This window comes from Condylura cristata, unplaced genomic scaffold (assembly GCF_000260355.1).
Source record: "Condylura cristata isolate star-nosed mole 26May11 unplaced genomic scaffold, ConCri1.0 scaffold00022, whole genome shotgun sequence".
Classification (NCBI taxonomy): Eukaryota; Metazoa; Chordata; class Mammalia; order Eulipotyphla; family Talpidae; genus Condylura; species Condylura cristata.
Genome location: NW_004567123.1, coordinates 24,053,897 through 24,074,173, shown reverse-complemented (window position 1 = coordinate 24,074,173; position 20,277 = coordinate 24,053,897). Strand labels below are relative to the sequence as shown.

General features: G+C 52.8%; 1 protein-coding gene across 3 annotated transcripts in view; it reads right to left on the bottom strand.

Moving 5' to 3' along the window:
- Positions 1–8,007: 8,007 nt before the first annotated feature.
- Positions 8,008–20,277, bottom strand: part of DHX35 (DEAH (Asp-Glu-Ala-His) box polypeptide 35) — a 56,149-nt gene continuing 43,879 nt past the window's right edge. For all 3 annotated transcript variants that reach the window (XM_004687381.2, XM_004687382.2, XM_012728362.1), the window contains 7 exons: positions 18,386–18,480; positions 17,451–17,528; positions 15,984–16,113; positions 13,736–13,817; positions 13,089–13,160; positions 12,629–12,740; positions 8,008–9,067 (listed from right to left, as the gene is read on the bottom strand). In XM_004687381.2, coding sequence (XP_004687438.1) covers positions 9,023–9,067; positions 12,629–12,740; positions 13,089–13,160; positions 13,736–13,817; positions 15,984–16,113; positions 17,451–17,528; positions 18,386–18,480 — 614 coding nt within the window. In that variant the 3' untranslated portion in view covers positions 8,008–9,022. The remainder of the gene's footprint in view (positions 9,068–12,628; positions 12,741–13,088; positions 13,161–13,735; positions 13,818–15,983; positions 16,114–17,450; positions 17,529–18,385; positions 18,481–20,277) is intronic.

The following is a 20,277-nucleotide window of genomic DNA, read 5'->3' as shown; positions in this document are numbered from 1 at the left end:
CAGGCACGACCATAGATACACCAGCAGGTAAGGATAGATCTCACCCTGCAACTGTATCTAACATCACACTCACTGCAGGCCCTCGTTTTGCAAGCTCTAATGTCCACTGCTCCCTCGACACTCCGAATAACCCCATAAGCTAGATGTTATTAAATCTCCATTTTTCCTGAACCAGGATCCAAGCCCAGGTAGTCTGGCCCAGAATCCAAACCCTCATCTCCGTACTCTATGGCCTTTTATAATCCCTAAAAAGCTCATCTCCATTTGATCTTTTGGCTAGAACCCTTAATTCTCCAAGATGATGGAGCTGGAGAGTCTGGAAAAGAAAAGCCCCAGGGCTGTTAGAGGAGGGAGCAGGGGAAGAGGAGGGGGGTTCCAGCGCAGGAGGCTGGGCGAGCTTCTGGGCAGCGGGGTGGGGGGGCCGAGGGACAGGATACTGGCATTGACAGCCGCAAATGCGTGTTAAGAGGCCCAGAGCCCTGCTCTCTGGCTCGGCACAGAGGCTTGGCACAAGGTGACTCAGTGCTATGTGAGCACCTAGATTGAGTCCTGGAACCAAAAAAAAAAAAAAAAAATCAGTAAAGAAAGAAGATTGATGGAAAAGCTGGTGAGGTTCAAATAAAGTCAGTAGTCGAGTTAATAGTATTGTACCAATGTGGATTTCTTGGTGTGATAAATGTGCTATGGTTATGGAAGAGGTTTTCATTAGTGGAAGCTGGGTGAAGACTCTGGGAGTTCTTTTTGCAACCTCCCTGCCAATCTAAGATTATGTCAAAATGAAAAGAGGCTTTTTAAAGCCATGCTTGTCACCAAGCACTGGGCTCGCTACTCGAAGGACACGGACACTGATCCCACGAGGCTTTAGTTGCAAACCCACTGGCAGAGAGGTGGACAATAAATTCAAATCTATCCTGATCAAGAAAGGGAGTGAGATTCTCTAGGTTTTGAGCGAGGATGTGGAGAAAAAGGAACTCTCCTGAACTGCTGGTGGGAATGCAAACTGATACAACCACTATGGAAAGCTGTTTGGAGGTTTCTCAAAAGGCTAAAAATAGAGCTTCCCTATGACCCAGCAATCCCACCCCTAGGTATCTACCAAAAGACACAAAAACACTGATTTAAAAGGACACCTGCACCCCCATGTTTATTGCTGCTCTATTTACAATAGGGAAAATGTGGGATCAACCCAAATGCCCAAAAATAGATGACTAGATTAAGAAGATGTGGTACATATACATAATGGAATATTACTCAGCAATCAAAAAAGATAAGCTCATGCCTTTTGCAGAACATGGATGAAGCTGGAAGGGATCATGCTTAGTGAAATAACCCAGAAAGAGAAAGAAAAATACCAGATGGCTTTGCTCATAGCCGGAGCATAAGGGATCTGAGAAGAAGAAAGAGAGAGACTAACAAATGTAGTAGAATAAAAATGAAAGCCATGAACAACTATAAACCAGAGGCATTTTATGGGGGTGGGAGGGGGAATGGTATCAGAACTGGGGTGGGAAGAGTGCACTGGACCTGTGAAATGGTGATGGGAGGCCCATGGGGATTACAACTGAGGTGGAAAAAATAACAAAATGAAGAATGATGTAAAAAAAAAATTTTTTAATTTAAAAAAAAAGCTTATTGGCTAAGGAGTGGATTGGGGACAAAGCTCTGCGGCCAATGACAGCGGCTCTTGCTGGAGAAGGACAAGGGGCTTTTTCAGGTAACTGGAGGAATCTCTAGGTAGCCCCACCTTCTTCCTGCATCTGTGTCTCCACCTCCAAGCAGCCTTGGGGCTCAAATCAAGGTTAGTCAATACCTCTCCCAGCTCTGTTGTATCAGTAAAAAAGCATGACTGAGACCAATTTAGATACGTTTTTTCTCCTCTTTTTTTTTTGGCTCTTAGGGTCCAAGGCCCAGTGGACCTGCGGCCTCGGTTACTACGATTACTATGCGAGGAAGGGGAATAGCTACCTCTTGTGGTAGAGCTTGGGGTCATCTCCTGTTGCCTTTCTTGACTGGGGGGTAGGTACCTGGGTATTTGCTTTTAATGTCTACTTCCAACTGGACATTTGCGCTTCGTGCACTTTTCTGTCTATTCAGTACTTCTCACAGTTTTTAATGTTCAGAAAAGACCACAAAGCTTCGTATGCGTAGATGGAGAATATGTAGAGACGCAGAATAGAAACCGCCAGCTAGTGAAACGGAAGGAGTGGGGTGGAAGCAAGGAAAATATAAGAAATATAAGGAATGTCCGTCTCGAAGGGCTGGCAGCACTCCGAGAGCTTTTAGTACAAACTGGGGTCCACACAAAGCACCCAGAAAGTGTAACCTTCAACAGGAATGCTGTAATTGTGTGAGCTGAATCCACTGGGTACACGGATGAGCCAGTCTCCACACAGAGGCACGTGTAACAAAATGGCGGCCGGCGGACCTCCGCATCGCCGAAAGTCACTCTCCTCTTTGCGGACTCCTCAGAACCTGCGCCCGCCTGTCTCCCAGCTGGGTCTCCGGCACCCAGGTCTGCCTCCCCCCTGGCCAGACAGCTCCAGCTTCCTCCCACAACGATCCTTCTCTCTGCCTCCTTCTCCTTCCCCTCACATCTACACTTCTGCTCTCTATTTACACTTTAGCCTCACAGGTGAGGTTTTACTGTGCCCACGTCTCTACTCACCCCACCGCCACCCCCAGTCACAACTCTCATTCTAAATATGGCATCAGGAAACAACCAGATTAGTAAAAAAAAAATGATGAAGAGTTTAAGCTACAGGCACAGGGGCCCTGTGCAAGCAGCTCGCGCACACACGCACAGATGTGCAAGATGGGGCGTGGTCATGTGCACGCCCACACCGTGTGCAAGCGGTGTGTGCAGGCTGGGGGGGGGTGGCTGCAGGCCCCCCCCCATGCTGGGGTGCTCTGAGGCACCGTGGTCCGCGCCTGCAGCAGGCCAAACAGCAGCCAAGCCAGGCTCCCTCCTGCAGCCCCCCGGCCCCACAACACAGCGCGTACTGGCCTCAAGAAACAAAGACAGTTTAGCAAGAACTCCCCAGCTAAGCGGTTTTTTTTAAGACCTTCAGCCAGGAGCTGCCGGCTGAGCTGAACGTCTCACTTTATTAGTGAGTTTGGCCTTGGGTGTCTGGCTGTTTGATCAATCCTGCCAGGGGTCAGTGATATTTCCTCTGGGCCCCCGCCCACCCCCCTCTCTGCACCTGATGAACAGCGCGCCCCTGGAACGCTGATCACCTATTGATTTTCCAGTCGAGGCGGCATCAGCGCCAGCTGCCATCTGCAGCCCTGTCACCGGGGCCACTTGGTGACTAACTGATCCCCTGGGCCTCTCCCAAGCCCCCCTCACCTGAGTCCCCGCGCCCCGCCCCACTGGCCCATCCTTCCTGGCTCGCTTTGTGCATGTCCAGTGCCCGACCTGCTTGCCAGGCTGAGTACTAGGGCCACGCACCCCGAAGTGAAGTCTTTCCCCAGCAACCAGGGCCCCAGGCAGCCTAGCTTTGACTCCCAGTTGTGTGACTTGGGGCAAGTCCTGTAACTCCCTGTGCCTCAGTTTCCTCACTTGTAAAATGGGCATAGCAGAACCTACCCATCATGGACATACGGGAGCAACTTCTAAGGTATGCTTTGGGGTCCTCAGGGGTCCCCGAGGTCCTCCCAGAAGGTCGGCAATGGTCGTAACTATGTTCACCACAATGCCAAGATGTTCTTTGTCTCTCCCACTAGAAGACATTTTCTTACTCTCAGCAGAACATTCCAGAGACTACACGACCTGTGGTATCTCATGTAGAAGTAGACAGGCAAAGCCAGTGGTTTTCTACTAAGCCTGACACAGAAAGATGTGCAAAAATGGGACCCTCTCTGGTGGCGCAGCTGGTTAAATGCAGCACTGCAAGCTGGCTGCAGCCACTTCAGTGCGAATTCGATCCCGGCCCCAGAGGCGACCCACTTGGAGCGGCAGACCTCTCCTGACCCGCCCGCTGCTCCCCTCAGCAGTGTACTTCGTCAATCTGCCTGTTCTGCTCCCCACTCTGTCTCTGGTGAAGCCGCTCACCCCCTGCACCTCTGACCTGTACCCCAGTTCTGTATGCATAAATAAATCTTCAAAAAAGAAAGAACTACTTTTCATAAAATCTGGTATTTCTGCTAACATGTTTGTTGTTGTAAATTTTAAAAAATGATATACCAAAATTATTAGTTTCTCAGTTTTAACTCCTTGAGTGGTAAATAGCAACAGAGAGGGCCCGTCTGGACAAGAACTCCTGAGAACCTCCATCCCTAAGTGCAAGGGGACTGAGATCAGGAAGGCTGAGAACTGCTGGGCTGAGATGCTAGCCAGCCTGGTCTCTGTAAAGCCCTCTGCAAGCCACCATATTCTGATGAGTGATGGGGAGAAATAACCTGTGCTCTCCCCCAGGCTAGAGGGTCCCAGGGTGTGGTTTGGGGAGGGGGAGTTGTTGGGGAGGGGCTAGTCCCTGTGGCCAAACCCAAGGCTGGGTCCCTTCCTGCTCGGCTCCTAGCAGCCCTCTCCAGCCCCTCCTCTGCTTGGGGCCCAGGGGCACCCCCACTGACCTCCCCCCCCCGCCCTCCCCACTGGCGCTGATGACCCTTCATGCTGCTTCGAGTCCAGACCCCCTCCCAGAGGAGTCAGCAGACACAAAGAGGGGGGAGGAGTTAGAATAATAATAATCCGCGCCCCCCGCCCCCCAGCATCCACCCCCTGGCCAGTGCTGCTGAGGGACTTTTGAAAAGTCCAACTCTAGATCCCTGCAACCCAAGGTGGGTAGCAGGAGCAGAATCCAGGCTCTTGGCCAGTGTCCACGCCCCATTCACCACACCACACCACCCGTGCTGGGGCCGACTCCCCGCCGCAGCTGCCCACTGGCTGGTCTCCAATTCTGGACCACAAAGGGGTCGAGCCCTGGGAGCCCCTGGCTGTGCCATGGGGGCACAGATGGGCACACCTCTAGGATCAGGCTGTGACTCCGAGCCCCAGGGCTTTGGGCAAAGTTTTCTGGTAGGTGTGCGTCTTCTTGTGACTGGGACACGACCGAGGCACTCTAGTAAGTTCTGCTGCAAGTGCCAGCAGAGGGCAGAAATGCAGATATGGGGGCCAAGATGGTCTGGACACCCCCACCTGCTCACCTCTGGTGGTGGAGCCAGGCTTGTAAGCGTGCCAGCACCCAGGGGCTGGCCTACCACCCCTTGTCCCCCACTCCCACTCCACTCAGAGGGACCAGGCTGGCCAAGCCGGTCATTAGGATTCCATAAATTCACCTGCTATTACTTGATTTTTGTCACTGCTTATTATCATAAACAGTACTTATAAACCACGGAGACCTGTGCTCTCCTCTGGCACGTGGTAAAGATTCAAGGACATGCGGGTCAAATCCAGCTTGGAGTAAAGGGAACTCAGTGCTGGTGGACGGATGACCAGGGAGCACGGGGCAAGCACGTGGCCCTGGTGCTGTCTGCAGGACCTGGAAGCGCCAGGGATCTTGGCTGCGCAAACGCGGTACGCTAGCGCCTCCTGCCGGGAGCCGCGCGCAACATCAGCCAGGATGGGGCGCTGGTCCGGCCTGGTGCTGGGAGCAAAGGCCAGGAGCCGCCTATCCTCCAGAGCAGAGGCAAGCCAATGGGTGGGGTCCGGTGTGAGCAGCCTCCACCTTGGGCAAGACCCCTGACTGTGGTTAGAGGCGGTTCCGTGCAGGAGACAAAAGGGCTGGAGATTCTTCATCCCCACAGGAGAATCCCTGCAACCCAGCCTCCCGGGGACCGTTTCTGAGCTCCCGCTCTCCCCTGCACCCCCACCACTTACAGAACACCTTATCCCAGTGCACCTCTCCTCCACTTCACTTAAGACCTGTCAGAGAAATGACTGTGGCATTTTCTTCCAAATTAGAAAAAACATGGACCACGCAGGCCCCAGTGGAGGGCAAGCCGAATTGAGCAGCAGGTCAGAGGCTCAGCCCACCGGGGTCTCTGGAGCCCCAAATGCACTACTGGAAGGACCCAGCGTCCACTATAGCAGCATACTGGAGCTGCCCCAAAAGGTCACAGGCCTGGATTGATGTGGTCAACAGGCATGGTGTGTCAGGGGGCTACATATCCATGCACCCCAAAACTTGATGGCACAAAAGCTACCCTTTTACTATGCCCCCAAACTGTGTGCATCCTGGCACTGGGCTGGGATGGCGGAGTCTGGGCCCCTGGTCTGGGGCACCCCGAGACAACCATGGCTTCTTAGATCTCCCTCACAAGTTGGCCTCCTCCCGTGTCACTGGGAGTCCAAACTCAGCGTGTGGAGCCCTCCCTCCCTACTTGGAAAGATGAGAAGGGGGCCTCTGAACCAGTTGCAGCAGCTGAGGGCATGAGGCTGGTGCCGTGGGAAGGAGGTACTGCAAAACGCGCTCACAGAGCATCGTGACTCGGCTAACTGTCCCTTTCCAAGTCCAGATATAGTGGGGAGGGGTAGAGGGGTGTGCAGGAAAGAAAAAGGAGGTTGGGACCCCAGGGAAGAGCTCTTCACACTGCCGGGGGGCCCCTCTGTCTCTGCTATGCCAGGTTGCCAAAGGCCCCAGCCCCTTGGCAGCCCACAGCCAGGCCAGCAGGGGGCAGCACAGCCCCACCTTGTTACTCAGCTACTGAAATGCAGGACAGCTCCAGGGGACAGAACTCAGGGCCACTGCGTAACCTCTACATGCAGGCTAACGGCACGCTGCCGCCCTCGTGTGAGCGGCATCTAGCATGTCAACTCCCCAGGAGCAGAGGCTTTGCTGTGTTCACTGCCACAGCTCTCAGGGCCTGGTGTGCAGAAGACAAGATGTATTTGAATGTTAGGTGAACGTAACTGCAGTTCTCTGACCTGATAGTGCTTCTGAGTGTGTCAAATGCCATTGAGTCTGACCACAGAGGGGCTGGGTGTCCATCAGGTTTGTTGCTGGGTGGGTCTGTCCCTGTTGCCTCCACCCCCAGAGTGCCCTTGGGCCTCCCCACTCAGCCCCCGCATCCCCCCACCCCAGCCCCGGGAAGCCCAGTGTACCCACGTCAGGACCAGGGGCACCTCAGAGATGCCTCCTTTGCTTGGATCCTTCCCACCGCTGCCCACGAAGGGGCCCTCATGGTTATGCACCGTTCTTTCCAGGGATGCTTTTGTCACTTGTTAAAATGAGTCCTCCTGGAAAGAGGGTGAGGGTGGAGACGTGCAGGTCACAGCAGCGGGGAGGCCAGGCTAGGAATGGAGGGGCGGCAGGAGCCTGTCACCCATCGGGCTGCCGAGAGCAGAAGCCCTGGTGACTGAGCGGCCTGGCCACCTTTCTGGAGTCCAGGGGGCCGTGTCCAGCACCCTGTCCTCGCGGTGGATGAGTGCTGTGGTTTATTATCCTGTCTACAGATAAGGGGGTGGAGATGAAGACAGAAGATGCATCTTTGCAAGAGCCCCGGCGTTATCTAAGGGTGAGACTGGAGCTAAACCCAGGCCTTCTCCTGACACAGGGCTGTGCTCTGAGGACAAGGCGGCCCTGGAAGCACAAAGACTGCGGCTCAAAACATTCACATTAGAATAAACGTGGGCCAGAGAGGCCCCAGGGAGGAAGGCGCAGGGTGGGGCAGAGATGGCCGGGCCGGGCCCCACAGAGGGCAGTGGCTGGGCTGGCCCGCGTCCCCGACATGTTCGAGCTCCCCATCTGGAGAAGTCCGGCCTCGACCCAGAGGGTGCGGACCCTCAACCGCAGCAGGAACTTGCCAGGATCAGCCTTGGTCCTAAGTTTAGATTTTAAAAACAAGTACTTCTGTCCTTTCTGCAGAAAGATCCCAGTTGGAAACGGGCAAGAACCAGCGCCTCTTGCCACGGCTGCTCTAGTAAGCTGGAGGCGTCTGCTCTGTGGGGCTCCCCACCCCCTGAGAACCCACACTGCTGTGCCCCAGCCCAGGCCTCTCGGGTCAGGGCCTCAGCGGGCACCATTGAGCAGATCATCTTACGCACTGACCAGACCGTCACACATGGGGGGAACGGGTTTACTCTCGGTATAAAGGTTTACTGCTATTTACACGTCATTTACATGTTTATAAAATGGAAATAAAAATGACGTCCACGTTGGGTGCCTAAAGTGGCACATCCAAAGTAACATCAGTACAAAAATAAATTTTCAAGCTAAGTGTTTTTAAAATAAATGTCACTGAAACAGGGAGGGAAGAAAACCTGAGTCAGTCACGGGCTGGAACACGAACCAGCGAAGCGCCGGCCAACGGCGCAGCCAGAGCCTGCTGGCGGCTGATCGAGCGCGAAACCAACACAAAGGGGCCAGGGGCGCACTCCCGAGCCACAGAAGCCTGGGGCCGCGGGTGTCCGAGTTCCGGGTGGGCCTCTCTGGTGCTCAGCGCTAGGGCTGCTGCTGCGCTGCGGGAAAGCCGGGCCCTGGGAAGGAGGAAGCCCCGGCCAGAGAGAACAGCGCACAGGCCTCTGCGGCCACCACCTGGAGAAGCTCCTGCCGCAGACTGACGCGCCCAGCCGGCCAGCGTGCCTCTAGTAGTGGGCAGAGAGCCCCCGGCCGGCCAGCGTGCCCCTAGTAGTGGGCAGAAGGCCCGGCGCTTTGGGGCCTCTGCCCTTTGCGGGACACACTTGTTCACAGGAGGCAGCAGACTTCACAGCTCATCGCGGCCGGAAGTGGGGCAAAGGCAGCCGAGCCAACCCTCTGCCGGCCCGGGCGGGGCCTCTGCCTGCGGCGCTGGCTTCCGGCTCGCTGCCCGCGGCCGCCAGGAGGGCCCTGCCAAGGTGGCACGCAGGGAGGCGCACGCAGGAGAGCAAGGCCTCCAACTCCCGCTCTGCCTGCACGCAGCAGCTGCCACCAGGCTCAGTCTCCTCTGGTCCCAGCAGGGGCGCAGAGGCCGAGGGGGCAGGGGGGCAGGGGAGCAAAGAACAGGCTGCAGCTCCCTCAGAGCAGCTGAAGGTTCCACCAGAGATAGGCAGCGGAGCCTGGGCACCCAGGGGGCACTGGGCGGCCCTAAAGCTGCAGCCCGGCTCCGTTCACGGGTCCTGGACCTTGGCTCTTTTGGCTTTTAGCGACAGGTGCTGCAAGAGAAGAGAAAATGTCACAGTTGGCTTGGCTAGACAAAGAACCCAAAATTAAAGGTGATTCCCACTGATCATTCACACAAATGATCAAATCAGAGTTTGTACGTGACCCACGCCTTCCCCAGGAATGAGCTGCCCCCCAGGAAGTGCTCTGGGGGGGAGAGTCCGCGGGAGCAGCACAGGAAGTCGCCTTCAGCCAGCCAGGCCCAACCCAAGGGCTGGAGCTGGTCGCATGGGCCCTGCAGGGAGACACAGCTGGCCTCTGTCAAGCCCATGGACACCTGTGTTCCGGGACCAGCTCAGCTGACGTCACCTGGCGATCCCAAGAACTACTCAAGACTGCCAGGACCAGGTAGCCTCCTTGGGCACAGGACAATCCGGCGGCTTAGCAAGCACCCCGTGGACGGCTACTATGCCCACGCCGCCTCTCAGAACCCTGGCAGTGCAGGGAGGCAGACACAGCCCGCCCGGGACCTCTCCAGGAATGTCCCTCTTCACAGCAGAGGAACGTGAAGGCCAACATGACAATCGTGGAAACAGGGTGGAGGGCCCAACTTTCTTTACACTCTACGGGGAAGCCAAAGGGCTGGAAACCCTGAAAGAGTCACTGGAGGCAGAGTGCTGTTTCATGAGGGCCCCTGCTCACCAGCTGGGGTAGACCTGACACCCCCTTAACCACAGCCCAGCAGCCAGGAGACGTCAGGCCCCTGCCCTGGGCGCAGTGGGGCCTTCGCCTGAGGAACGCCCACTCCCCTGACCGCCCGCTGGGCAGGCCCCCCCAGATGTCCGTGACCAGAACCAACGTCTCAGCACCCCAAGGAGCCCCACGACATGGATGCCGCCGCTGGCAGAACTGCAGGCCCCAAACAACAAGGGAGCAAAAGACGCCACACCAGCACGAGCACGCGAGTGGACACTGCCTACTGCTCACAGCCGGGGAAGGCGGCAGAGGTGCTTGCGGAGGACCTGCTAGGAGGGGGCGCTTCGATCCCAAAGACTGCTGAGGACCAGGAGGAAAGGGAAGGCCGGAGGGTGGCCACAGGGCTCCGCTTTCCCCCGCCGCCACTGCCCCTGCCGACTTCCTCCCACTGCCCCTGCCGACCTCCTCTCTCCCCCTGCACGCCACCTGACGTGACCGGCAACTAGTGTCAGGCACCCAGAGCCGCGGCAAGAGAAGAGGAGGTGATGCCATCGTGCCTGTGGGAGCATTTTGGGGGCTCGTTTCTGGGAAGCATGTTGAGTGTGAACACAGCCGACTAGACCACTTCAGGCCTCTGCATGGGGGGAGAGGCCTCTGGAAAACAGGTGATGGGAAGTCACCAAAGGCGCCAGGAGCAGGGCCAGGGAGGACCTGCGGGCCGCAGACAGCTCCGAGGCCCGGCACTGTGTTTGAGAGACACGGCCACCGCGTGGGCAGCACTAGGGTGAGGAGCACGGAGAGCCGGCGTTCTGCCTTCAGAGGGCCCTGGGTGGCTTCCTCAGAAGGGCAAGGCTCCCGCACACAATGAGGTTGCACCCTACAGGTGCCTCCCAAATACCCTGACCGCAAGTGATCAAAGTGGACCTGATGAGCCACCGAAGGCAGCTGGTGGGGAGACAGAAGGAACGTGCTCTAGACCTGCCCTGTTAGAGACTAAAGCAAACAGTGAGATCCAGTAGTAGTCATCCACCAGTTCGAGACATAACATTCTATCAAAAACAAAATTCTGATTCTCCATAGCACAGCATCTATAATGCTTAGCATACGATAGAGAATTAGTACACAGGAGAACAGAAAAATGCAACCGCGGCCCTCTCTGGTGGCACAGTGGGTGAGGATGCAGCACTGCAAGCCAGCTGCAGCTGCTTCAGTGTGGGCTCAATCCCCGGCCCCGGAGCTGACCACATGGCGCGGCAGACCTCTCCTGTCTCCCTGCTGCTCCCCTCAGCAGTGGACTTCATCAGTCGGCCTGTTCTGCTCCCACTCTGTCTCTGGTGAGTCCTCTCACTGCCCTGCACCTCTGGCCTGTACCCCAGTTCCATATGAATAAATAAATCTTTAAAAAAGAAAACTGCAACATGTAATGAAGAGGAAAGACAATCTAAAGAGATAAAATAGACTTTAGAAATGGCAGTTAGCTTCACAAGTAAGAAGCCCTTTAAGACAGCTATCACAAACAAGTTCAAAAATTTAAAGAAAATACTTTTTTCTTGTTTCTTTTTTTTTTTTTTTTTTTTTTTTTTTAAATTTTTTTTTATTCATTTACACAGATCTGGGGTACAGGCCAGAGATTTGGAGGGTGAGAGGATTCACCAGAGACAGAGTGGGGAGCAGGACAGGCAGATCAATGCAGTACACTGCTGAGGGGAGCAGCGGGCGGGTCAGGAGAGGTCTGCCACGCCATGTGGATCTCCTCCGGGGCAGGCGGGGATCGAACTCATGCGGAAGTGGCTTCAGCTTCTTAGTGCAGTGCTTTAACCCGCTGCGCCACCAGGGAGGGCCCTTTTCTTGTTTCTTAATCTCTTAAAAGACAATCACTTCAAGCAAACACAGTAACAATGTATATATAAATACATATATATAAATTAAATGCAGAGATACAGAACATGAAGAAATAAAACACAAATACAGAAAGCATATGACAATATGTAGAAATAGCACACTCACATAAACATGTAGAAATAAAATATATGACAACAGTAACAAAAGAATGGGCAGTGAAAACAAAATATACCGGCTTCAGCGTCTTACATTATCAGCCGGGTAGTAGAGGATAACGTAAGGTCAACAGGGAGTTAAGGATGTGTACATAATTCCTAGAGCAACCGCCAGAGGTATGAAGCCACTGGAAGACATGTGAAACACTAAAAAATGATTGATTAATTAAGAAACAGACAATAAAAACAAGAACAAGAACTAAACTAGGCACTGGGCCCTGGGAAATCGCCGGTAACACTCTGCACCCCACCATTCACACAGGGGGGCTGGGCTGCCCAAACCCCCAGCTCAAACAAGGCAGAGCAGACAGAGCAAGACCCCGCCGTGCTCTTCAGGAAGCTCACGGATTCGCTTTAGCTGTTTCATGATGGACTGCCCTATAGAGCCACCCTCAATTAAAAATCTTGTTGGGGGAGACAATAAATAGCCCGTGTTTTCGGACTGTGTGAAGACCGCCAACCTCTGACCCTCTCAGCACGTGCGTGGCAGCGCACACCCTGCTCACGGCGTGGGCGGACCACCTCGGCAGAGAGGGGGCTCCATCCCCAGGGACGGTGCCCGAGGGGAATGACCTCCCTGGACACGGCTCAGAAGAGCAGGAGACATGAGGAGGGCTGGAGATGCCCTCTCAGTTTTGACTTGAGTCACAGAGGCTTATTTTTAAATGTGTTTCATTATGAGGAAATGGCACAGTGTTTGTACCCAGAATGCTTTGGGGACAGAATAATGGCCTTGCCACTCTAGGAGGTACTGTGGGTAAGAACACAAAGCCCAGGCATCAAATTGGAGAAAATGTGAATCCCAATGATGAAGAGGTAGGCAGGTGGCAGGCAGGGGGGACGGGTTCTGTTCATTCCTACCGTTCCTTGCTGATAAAAGTGCGGTGCCAGCTCCAGCAGCCAAGCAGATTCAACAGCAGTCACGTCCCTCATGTAATACTTGGAGGTCTGAATGACCTCATTGTAGATAACCCTGAAATGAGATCGAGGCATGAGCAGGTTCCTTGCGGCAAGAGTAAACAGCCACAATTAGAGATGAGCTTTTCCCCTTCACCTTGCACAGGGACGGGTTCTGGCTGCCAGCTACGACGCTGCACAAATGCACTTATGTGGCTCACTGCGTGTGGAGTGAACTGAATGCTCACTGAGGGGTCAGGAAGCCGAGGAAGATCACCGCTTTCTTAAGCAGATCTGTGGCAGGGCAGGCGCCCTGAAGAGGGCGCCGCGTAACACAGTGGGCAGAGGCGCCCCGGAGCCCAAGCAGCGAACCAGCCTGACCTGCAAGGCAGCTCCCAGACTGAGCAGCAGCATGTCGGCTTACCAGCGAGGTGGCTTCTCGGCATAAAGGACAGATGCGGGGTGGATGTGCAGTTCATGATCGTCACGGATAGTCCTTGAGAAACACAAGAATTTGGCCTGAAGGACATTTTACATTCTTACAGCAAGACTTTCCCACAGATGTGTCTAATATCACCAAAAAGGCACACAGATGGTCCTTCACACAAACAAGACTATTCTCGCCCTCTTCCCTGGGCTGGTACTGGCCCCTCCCCTGCTGCCACCCAGGCAGCAAGAAAAAATCATGCAAAAAAGGGTAAAGAAGAAAAGCGACAGGTGGATATTCAGAAAATAATTCAGAAAAAGACCACTCCGCCCAGGCCTGTACGCCTTTGCTGTACGTCCTCTTTCAAACACTTTCCTTGGGCACAGAATTAAGACAACACATCCATAGACAGCAAGTGTGGCCACAATGTGTCAGGCAGGTCCCCGAACTATCATCCTTCCACAGTATGTGGATGGGTGAAGACTGGAGAACCAGCTCCACAGCGAAGACAGCCTCCACTGGCGCTCGGAAGGAAGCACGATACTTAGTGAAGTTCTCTACGGGCCCTGCACAACAGCTCTGTGGAGGGTGGGTCATTTTTAGGACAGCTGCTTCAACAAATGTCTTTACAAAGGATCAAATACCTGTAAGCGCCAGTAGAATGAAACCTCGCTGCATTGGCAAAGAACCCAGCAACGATGCACCTCAGAACCGGGTCCGGGTCACCTACACAGGGCAGCAAACAGTGCTGGATGAGGCCCCGCCTGACTGTGCCGGTGTGCAGGAGCCAGTGCCAGACGCTCTGCCACAGCTTCAGCCACCTCGCAACCACCTCCTGCCCCCCCCTCTGCTCCGGGCGCTGGGAGCCAGGCTGGGCCATCTGTGGGTCACCACCCGGTCACCACCACCAGGCTGTTGTGCTCGCTTGGCTGTTCCTCCTCCCTGCGAGGTCAGCAGGCCAGCCCTGGGCAGCACTATAGGCTGATGTGCTGGCCTTCACGGGGGAGTAGCTTCCGGGACCAGTGTCCCTCCCATGAGGCACAGACTGGGACCCTGGGGACTTCTGAGTTATATGCTACAGTGTGTGACTCTTCAGCACCTTCAAATGCTCCATTTTAACCGGTGTCAGTATCCACTACAATAAACATCTCCCAAGGATAAAGCCTTCCTTATTTATTAGACGACTTCCACAGGATACATTCCAAATTATTGTACAGAAGGATAATGGCACTTACATGGCTTATGACAGACCATATTTCACCAATTCTAAGACTCAAGTCTTTTTATAATGGCCTAACGCACTGAAATCAGGAGAGCATTTTATAGTTTCAACTGGGAGTATTTTTTCTTTGTTTTGTGATCTATCAAACAATGGGGGTGTCTTACAGATGACAAAAGTGGCATATTGGTAAATAAGTGTCCAGAGGTGATACAATTTGCAAAGCAATCAACAATGTCTAAGAATCTCAGGCTCACTGAATCCTCACCAGCAATGTTTCAGCAAGTTACCCTCCTTTCATTGTACATTTGGCCACGGTCTGTGTTGCTAAATTGGTGAATTTTCTATTCCATTCTTTTGCCCATTTATCAACTTGGAAAACAGTGTTTTTCTTTCTCAATGTATGAAATGAACGTGTTTTCTAATAAAGTTCTAAAATTTTGATCTTTCATGTCTGCTAAAAATACTTTTCATTATTTGCTTTCTTTTTAACAACTTGAAGTTTTAAACCTGCATGTACTGTACCGCATCTCAATGATCTTTTCCTATCGTTTCTAAGCACAAAATTGATTAAGTCTCATATCTACATCTTAACCACAATCTGACTCCAAGATTTGCTGCCTTCTCACAATTATCCCTAGAAATGTCTGTGTACTGAACCAAGGTGATGCCTCTTCCAGAGGTGTGAAAATCAGTGAGTCTTCGCTATGGCAATGGTCGTGGGCCCCTGGTCCCCTCATTACTTTAGGCCACGAAAGCTCTGGAATAAAGCTGCCCGAGTGTAGGTTCTGACTCCACCGCACTGGGTGGCCCACAGTCCACCTGCCTCTTATCTTCACTCTTCCCAGCTATAAAATAGGGGTGCCTTTCCCTGGATGACTGTTGGGCATGAAATGAATTAACAGACGAAAACACTGGGGCGCCGCCTGCTCACTCAGAGCCGCCACAGAAGCGGCAGTCAGTGGTCCTGCTTGGGCTGAGTGCAGACAGCAGGCCTGGCACACCGCGACATTCAAAACAACGAATGAGTGAGCAAGCACGTCATTTCCTCAAAAGTGTGGGTGCTGGGCCCTCTGCCCGCGAGCCGCTGTGTTGTCCTGATTTATTTACCTTCTCCCTGTGACCTTACAACTCGCCTGGTAAGCATCAACTACACCTCCCAGGGTGGGGGTGAAGTGAGTGTACCTGAGGGACCCCTCCCTCCTCAGTGGTGCCACCGTCAGGCAGGCCAGAGCCCCGTCTCTGTGGCACCGCTACCGCCCCGACCACACAGGCTGGACATGCAGCACCGGCTTTCAGCACATCTGCATTTGAAGATAAACTCAAGCGCTATGTGACAGCCATAGTTATCCACCCAACAGTCATTTTTCTTGCAAAAACTTCATCGGAAAATTAATTCTCTAATGTGCGACAAGTGGGAGTTAATAATTCCTAAGTGTTGTCAGGGGGCATCAAATGTTTTCTGAGTAAGACTCACCTTCAGAGATAAAAGGGAGCCTCCTCGGAAGAAACACCCCACTTTTAGACACGGCTTTTCATGGACACAGGCAGCTCGGAAGGGAGCCGGGGCGGTCACAGGGCCCTCAGCCCTGCCTCACACCAGCCGGCAGGAGGACGCGAAGAACACAAGCAGACGGAGCAGGCAAGAGCATCGCGCAGGCTCGTGCTCTTACCTTCACTGGATATCTTGGGCACTTGAAACCTGACGAGCAGCTTCTTCAGTTGTTCTCTCACTGTCACAGCTCTGACAAGACCCTTGTAATTCAGGAAGTGCTCCTGACACCACTGAGAGCTCTTGTTGTGCTACAGAACAGCCAGCCAAAGGGAGAGGAAGGAAAACACAGGCGTGCTCTTGACGGAGGCTGTGTGTGAGGACAGCTGCCGCCTCATCCCCGAGCGCCCGCCGGTGGGGCCGGCTCTTCGCCGGGTGTCCCGTCCCTCTAACAGGCCTCGGCACTGGGCGGCCGCCTGACCACACGCCAGCCTCACTCAGCACAGCAGGGAATGGCACTTCACGACAAGCGATGGCGTCTGAGACCTCAAATGCCCTCGAGGGGCCAGTACTAGAGAGAACTGTCCCCGAGGCTGTAGATGAGCTTTCCTTCGCTGACAGCCTTGAGTTTACCCTTTTTCACTTTTTACAACAGGCAAACAATACGACTTGCCAAATCAAAAATGACTGGCAAATTATTTGTCTCCAAAGTATGATTCGTATCAACAATGCTTAACTTTGTTCTACATTCTTAAGTGTGATAATTTGTCTGAAATTATTGGGAATTTACTCTGAAATCATATTCTAAGTCAGAGACAAAGGGTTTTCAGTAAGAAAATGCGAACCACAGGATTTCTGAGAAGGCAACGTAAACGAACAACTGTGCTTGCTCTGAATCGGAGGCTGCAGGTCGGAGAAGGTGACGTGTGCACCGAAAAACAAATTTTAACTGACTTAGTCCATGATTAATAACTTTAAGAAGAGGAAAGGTTTCTCTGAAAACTGTTTATCAACAGAATCAATTCCCTCAAACATTTGGAAAAACAAAAATTAATTCTCCTCTTCTAAGGAAGTATTTAAGATACAAAAACAAGATGCCAAACAACCGAAATGTCTAACTTCCTTCCCTTTACATGAGAGCGGTCGGTTCTCACCAGCATTACACATCTCATTTTCAGCAGTTTCTAATAGTGCTAAGTGGTTATTATTTGTTCTTCGGCTGAGCCAATACTGCTTCCTGGGGCTGGACATGGGCAGATGTGAACGTCTACTAAATGTCCCCTCAAGCAGGTGGAGGCGAGGTGAGACATGCAGCATCAGACTCATCGAGACGGCTGAGACTCAACTCCAGACTACGCGTTACCCCTTGCTTGGCCAGAAATGGAACCGAGCTCCCCACTCGGGTACTAGCCGGCGCTGCCCAACAGCACCGGGTGGGGAAGAGTGAGGAGAGTGCCCGCTGGGGAAGGCCGACGGGCCACCACTGTGGCCACAGCTCTAGGCAGGGAAAGTCACCACAAACACGGGCAAGGGGCTAGACTAGCAACAAACCGGACGAGTGACGTCTTGGCCAGTCCTCTGTAACCTGAATTTCTAGAAGCCTCACCCAGGTGCACCTGCCCTGGGGAGCACGTGCTGGTCTGCTTACTTTGATAAACGCTTCATACACGTTCAGCATGGTGAGGTGGTCGCCCTCCTCCACGGCAAATTTTCGGTGCATTCGAATCTAGAGAGACCAAAGCCACATTTAGAAGGCCCTCTTCATGACCCTTGGGCCTGGGAGGTGACCCCACACATGGATAGCTCCTGGCTCAGAGTGGGAAGCACCTGGTGGGCAGAGCTCTAGCTCTGCTATTTTCTGCCAGACCTCTGATTGGTTACCTAACCTACCTCAGCTTCAATTTCCTTATCTGTCAAATCTGTTCTGCTGTGGGAACAGAACAATTCCCTATAAAGTACCTGGCACAGGTATTAGGTAAATATTAGTGTTCTTATCTCTCTTCTCCCTTCTACCCAGGCACTATCACCTTTGAGAACCCCCAGCCCACACCTGGATATAAGCTCCAGACGCAGGAGCTCACCGGCGCATGGTAGACACTTAGTCCTGGGACGCCTCAGGCTGCACAATCCTTTCAGACCCTCCCCTGAATTCTGCTTTCAGCAAGACTCTGGGCAATGCCATCTGCTCCCGAGCCCGAGGAGCACCTAAGACATACACATGAGTATGCAAAAGCGCTGTCAGCACCAGGACCTTCTCCTTGCATCAGACACCTCATAAATAACCACAATGCTAACACTGGGGCTGTGGAAAGCTGGGAAGTGCCGATTCTGACCATGACCACGAGCGAGGCAGCTAACCTCCCTGCGCCTCCATCTCTGACGCTGAGGACACAGTCATGGCCGCACCCAGCATACTGTGAGGACAAAGTAAAACAATGTCCATTAAACATGTAGCACAGCTGCAGACCCGAGACGGCACTTGTGTGTGCCGACACCACGCCACAGCAGGTCCTGGGAGTTTTAACAAGGAAAAGCCAAAGTGAGAGACTGGAGTGAAGAGCTTGAGGGAAAGGCGGGACTTACTGCCTGGAACTTCTGATTTGAGGGCGTCAAAAAGATATTCTGGATCTGCATCATGGCAGCAATGCTTAGAATTTCCTGAGAACAGCCAAAATTTCCTGTACACAAAAAAGCACATTTGATTCCAAACTTAAATACGTCCGTGAAACAAATATAAAATATGGCAATGAGACAAATGATGCCAGCGAGGACTGAGAGTCACTGTCCGATATTTTCCCCGCACCATATTGAGATCATATTGTAGACTGATTTTGAAAGCTGCTATGACATAAACACTCTCCCCTGTCAAATGCTACATCCACATATGCCCAGAAGAAAGGAGGCCTGGGAGGGCCCTGAGGCCGGAGCTGCTGTCACACCTGCAACCACACACTAGGAGACTCTGGCTGGGAGCCAGAGTGGGGCCAGGGCGGCCCATCACTCAGGCAGGTCAGCACCTGGCCTGCCCCTGCTCTTAGTGGACACTTGTTATCCTGGAATAAAGTCTGAGGAGAGAAAGGCAGGGAACACGTGGGCTGTGTCCCTTCGGCTACTTCTCTGCCCTGGGACCATCTCATAGGGGTGACCCTCTCAGGGTTCGGCTCCATCTGTCAAGTCCAAGGCATAACCAAAACAGGTACAGACACTGGCCACTACTGCTGGCCCCGAGAGCATAGACTGCCCTCTGCACTGGGCCTGGGGCTGACAGCAACTGTGCTGCCCGTGTGAGATCCTCACAGCTTCCAGGCTCATGACTCTCATGTTCCCCCACCCCAAACTTAGAATCCAGCTTCTTAATGTAAGATACTAAAATCATTTACTTGGTTGTTACAAAATACATTATAGCCCTCATCATTATCAATCTGAAATGCAGCTTTGTAGATTGCCAATTAATGTGAAAGTTACAAAAACAAGGGGCGGGGGGGGTAGTATCTATGATACACACAAAGTACACTCTATGTGATTGTGCCTTCCAAGAGCTCCAGAGTGTACACTTTTTTTTTTAAAGATTCATTTATTTATGCATACAGAACTGGGGTACAGACCAGAGGTGCAGGGGTGGTGAGATGATTCACCAGAGACAGAGTGGAGAGTGGGGAGTAGAACAGACAGATCGAGGAAGTACACTGCTGAGGGGAGCAGCGGGCAGGTCAGGACAGGTCTGCCTCAGCCATGTGGTCACCTCCGGGGGTGAGGGTCGAACGCATGCTGAAGTGGCTTTAGCTTCTTAGTGCTGTGCTTTAACCCGCTGTGCCAACAGGGAGGGCCTAGAGTGTATACTTTTATCCCTTGACTCAGACCCTCAAAAAACTCGAAAGGTGTCAGAGATGTTGTGCATTAGTTACAGTGACTGTGGAAAATGGTAGGGTAATTTCGCAGAAACTTACACAGCATTAGCACATGATCCAGGAATTCCACTCTAAGTATAAACCCCAAAAAAGTGAAAACAGGGACTCACATACTTGTGTGCCAATGTTCAGTCACAACAGCCAAAAGGTGGCGGCTCTATAAATGCCTACCAACAGATGAACAGTATGCACACACATGGAATATTACTCACCCTTAAAAAGGAAGGAAATATTGACACATGCGACAGTATACCAAGTGAAGTAGGTCAGACAAAAAAGACAAACGCGATGGTTCTACGTATCTGAAGTCCTTAGAACAGTCAAAGACCGAAAGTAAAATGGTAGCTTCAGAGGCAGTATGAAAAATAAGTATTTCACGGTTTCAGTGTGAAAAGATGAAAATGTTCTAGAAGAGGGTAGTGGTGATGGATGAAGAACAATGTGAATGTACTTAATGCCACAAAACTGTACACTTAAGACTAGGCCAAGGGAAACAGAGGTGTGAGCTGAACTGGTGACAGCCAACACTGAATCAGAGTGAGAAGCATGCCCCAGACCAGAGAGCTA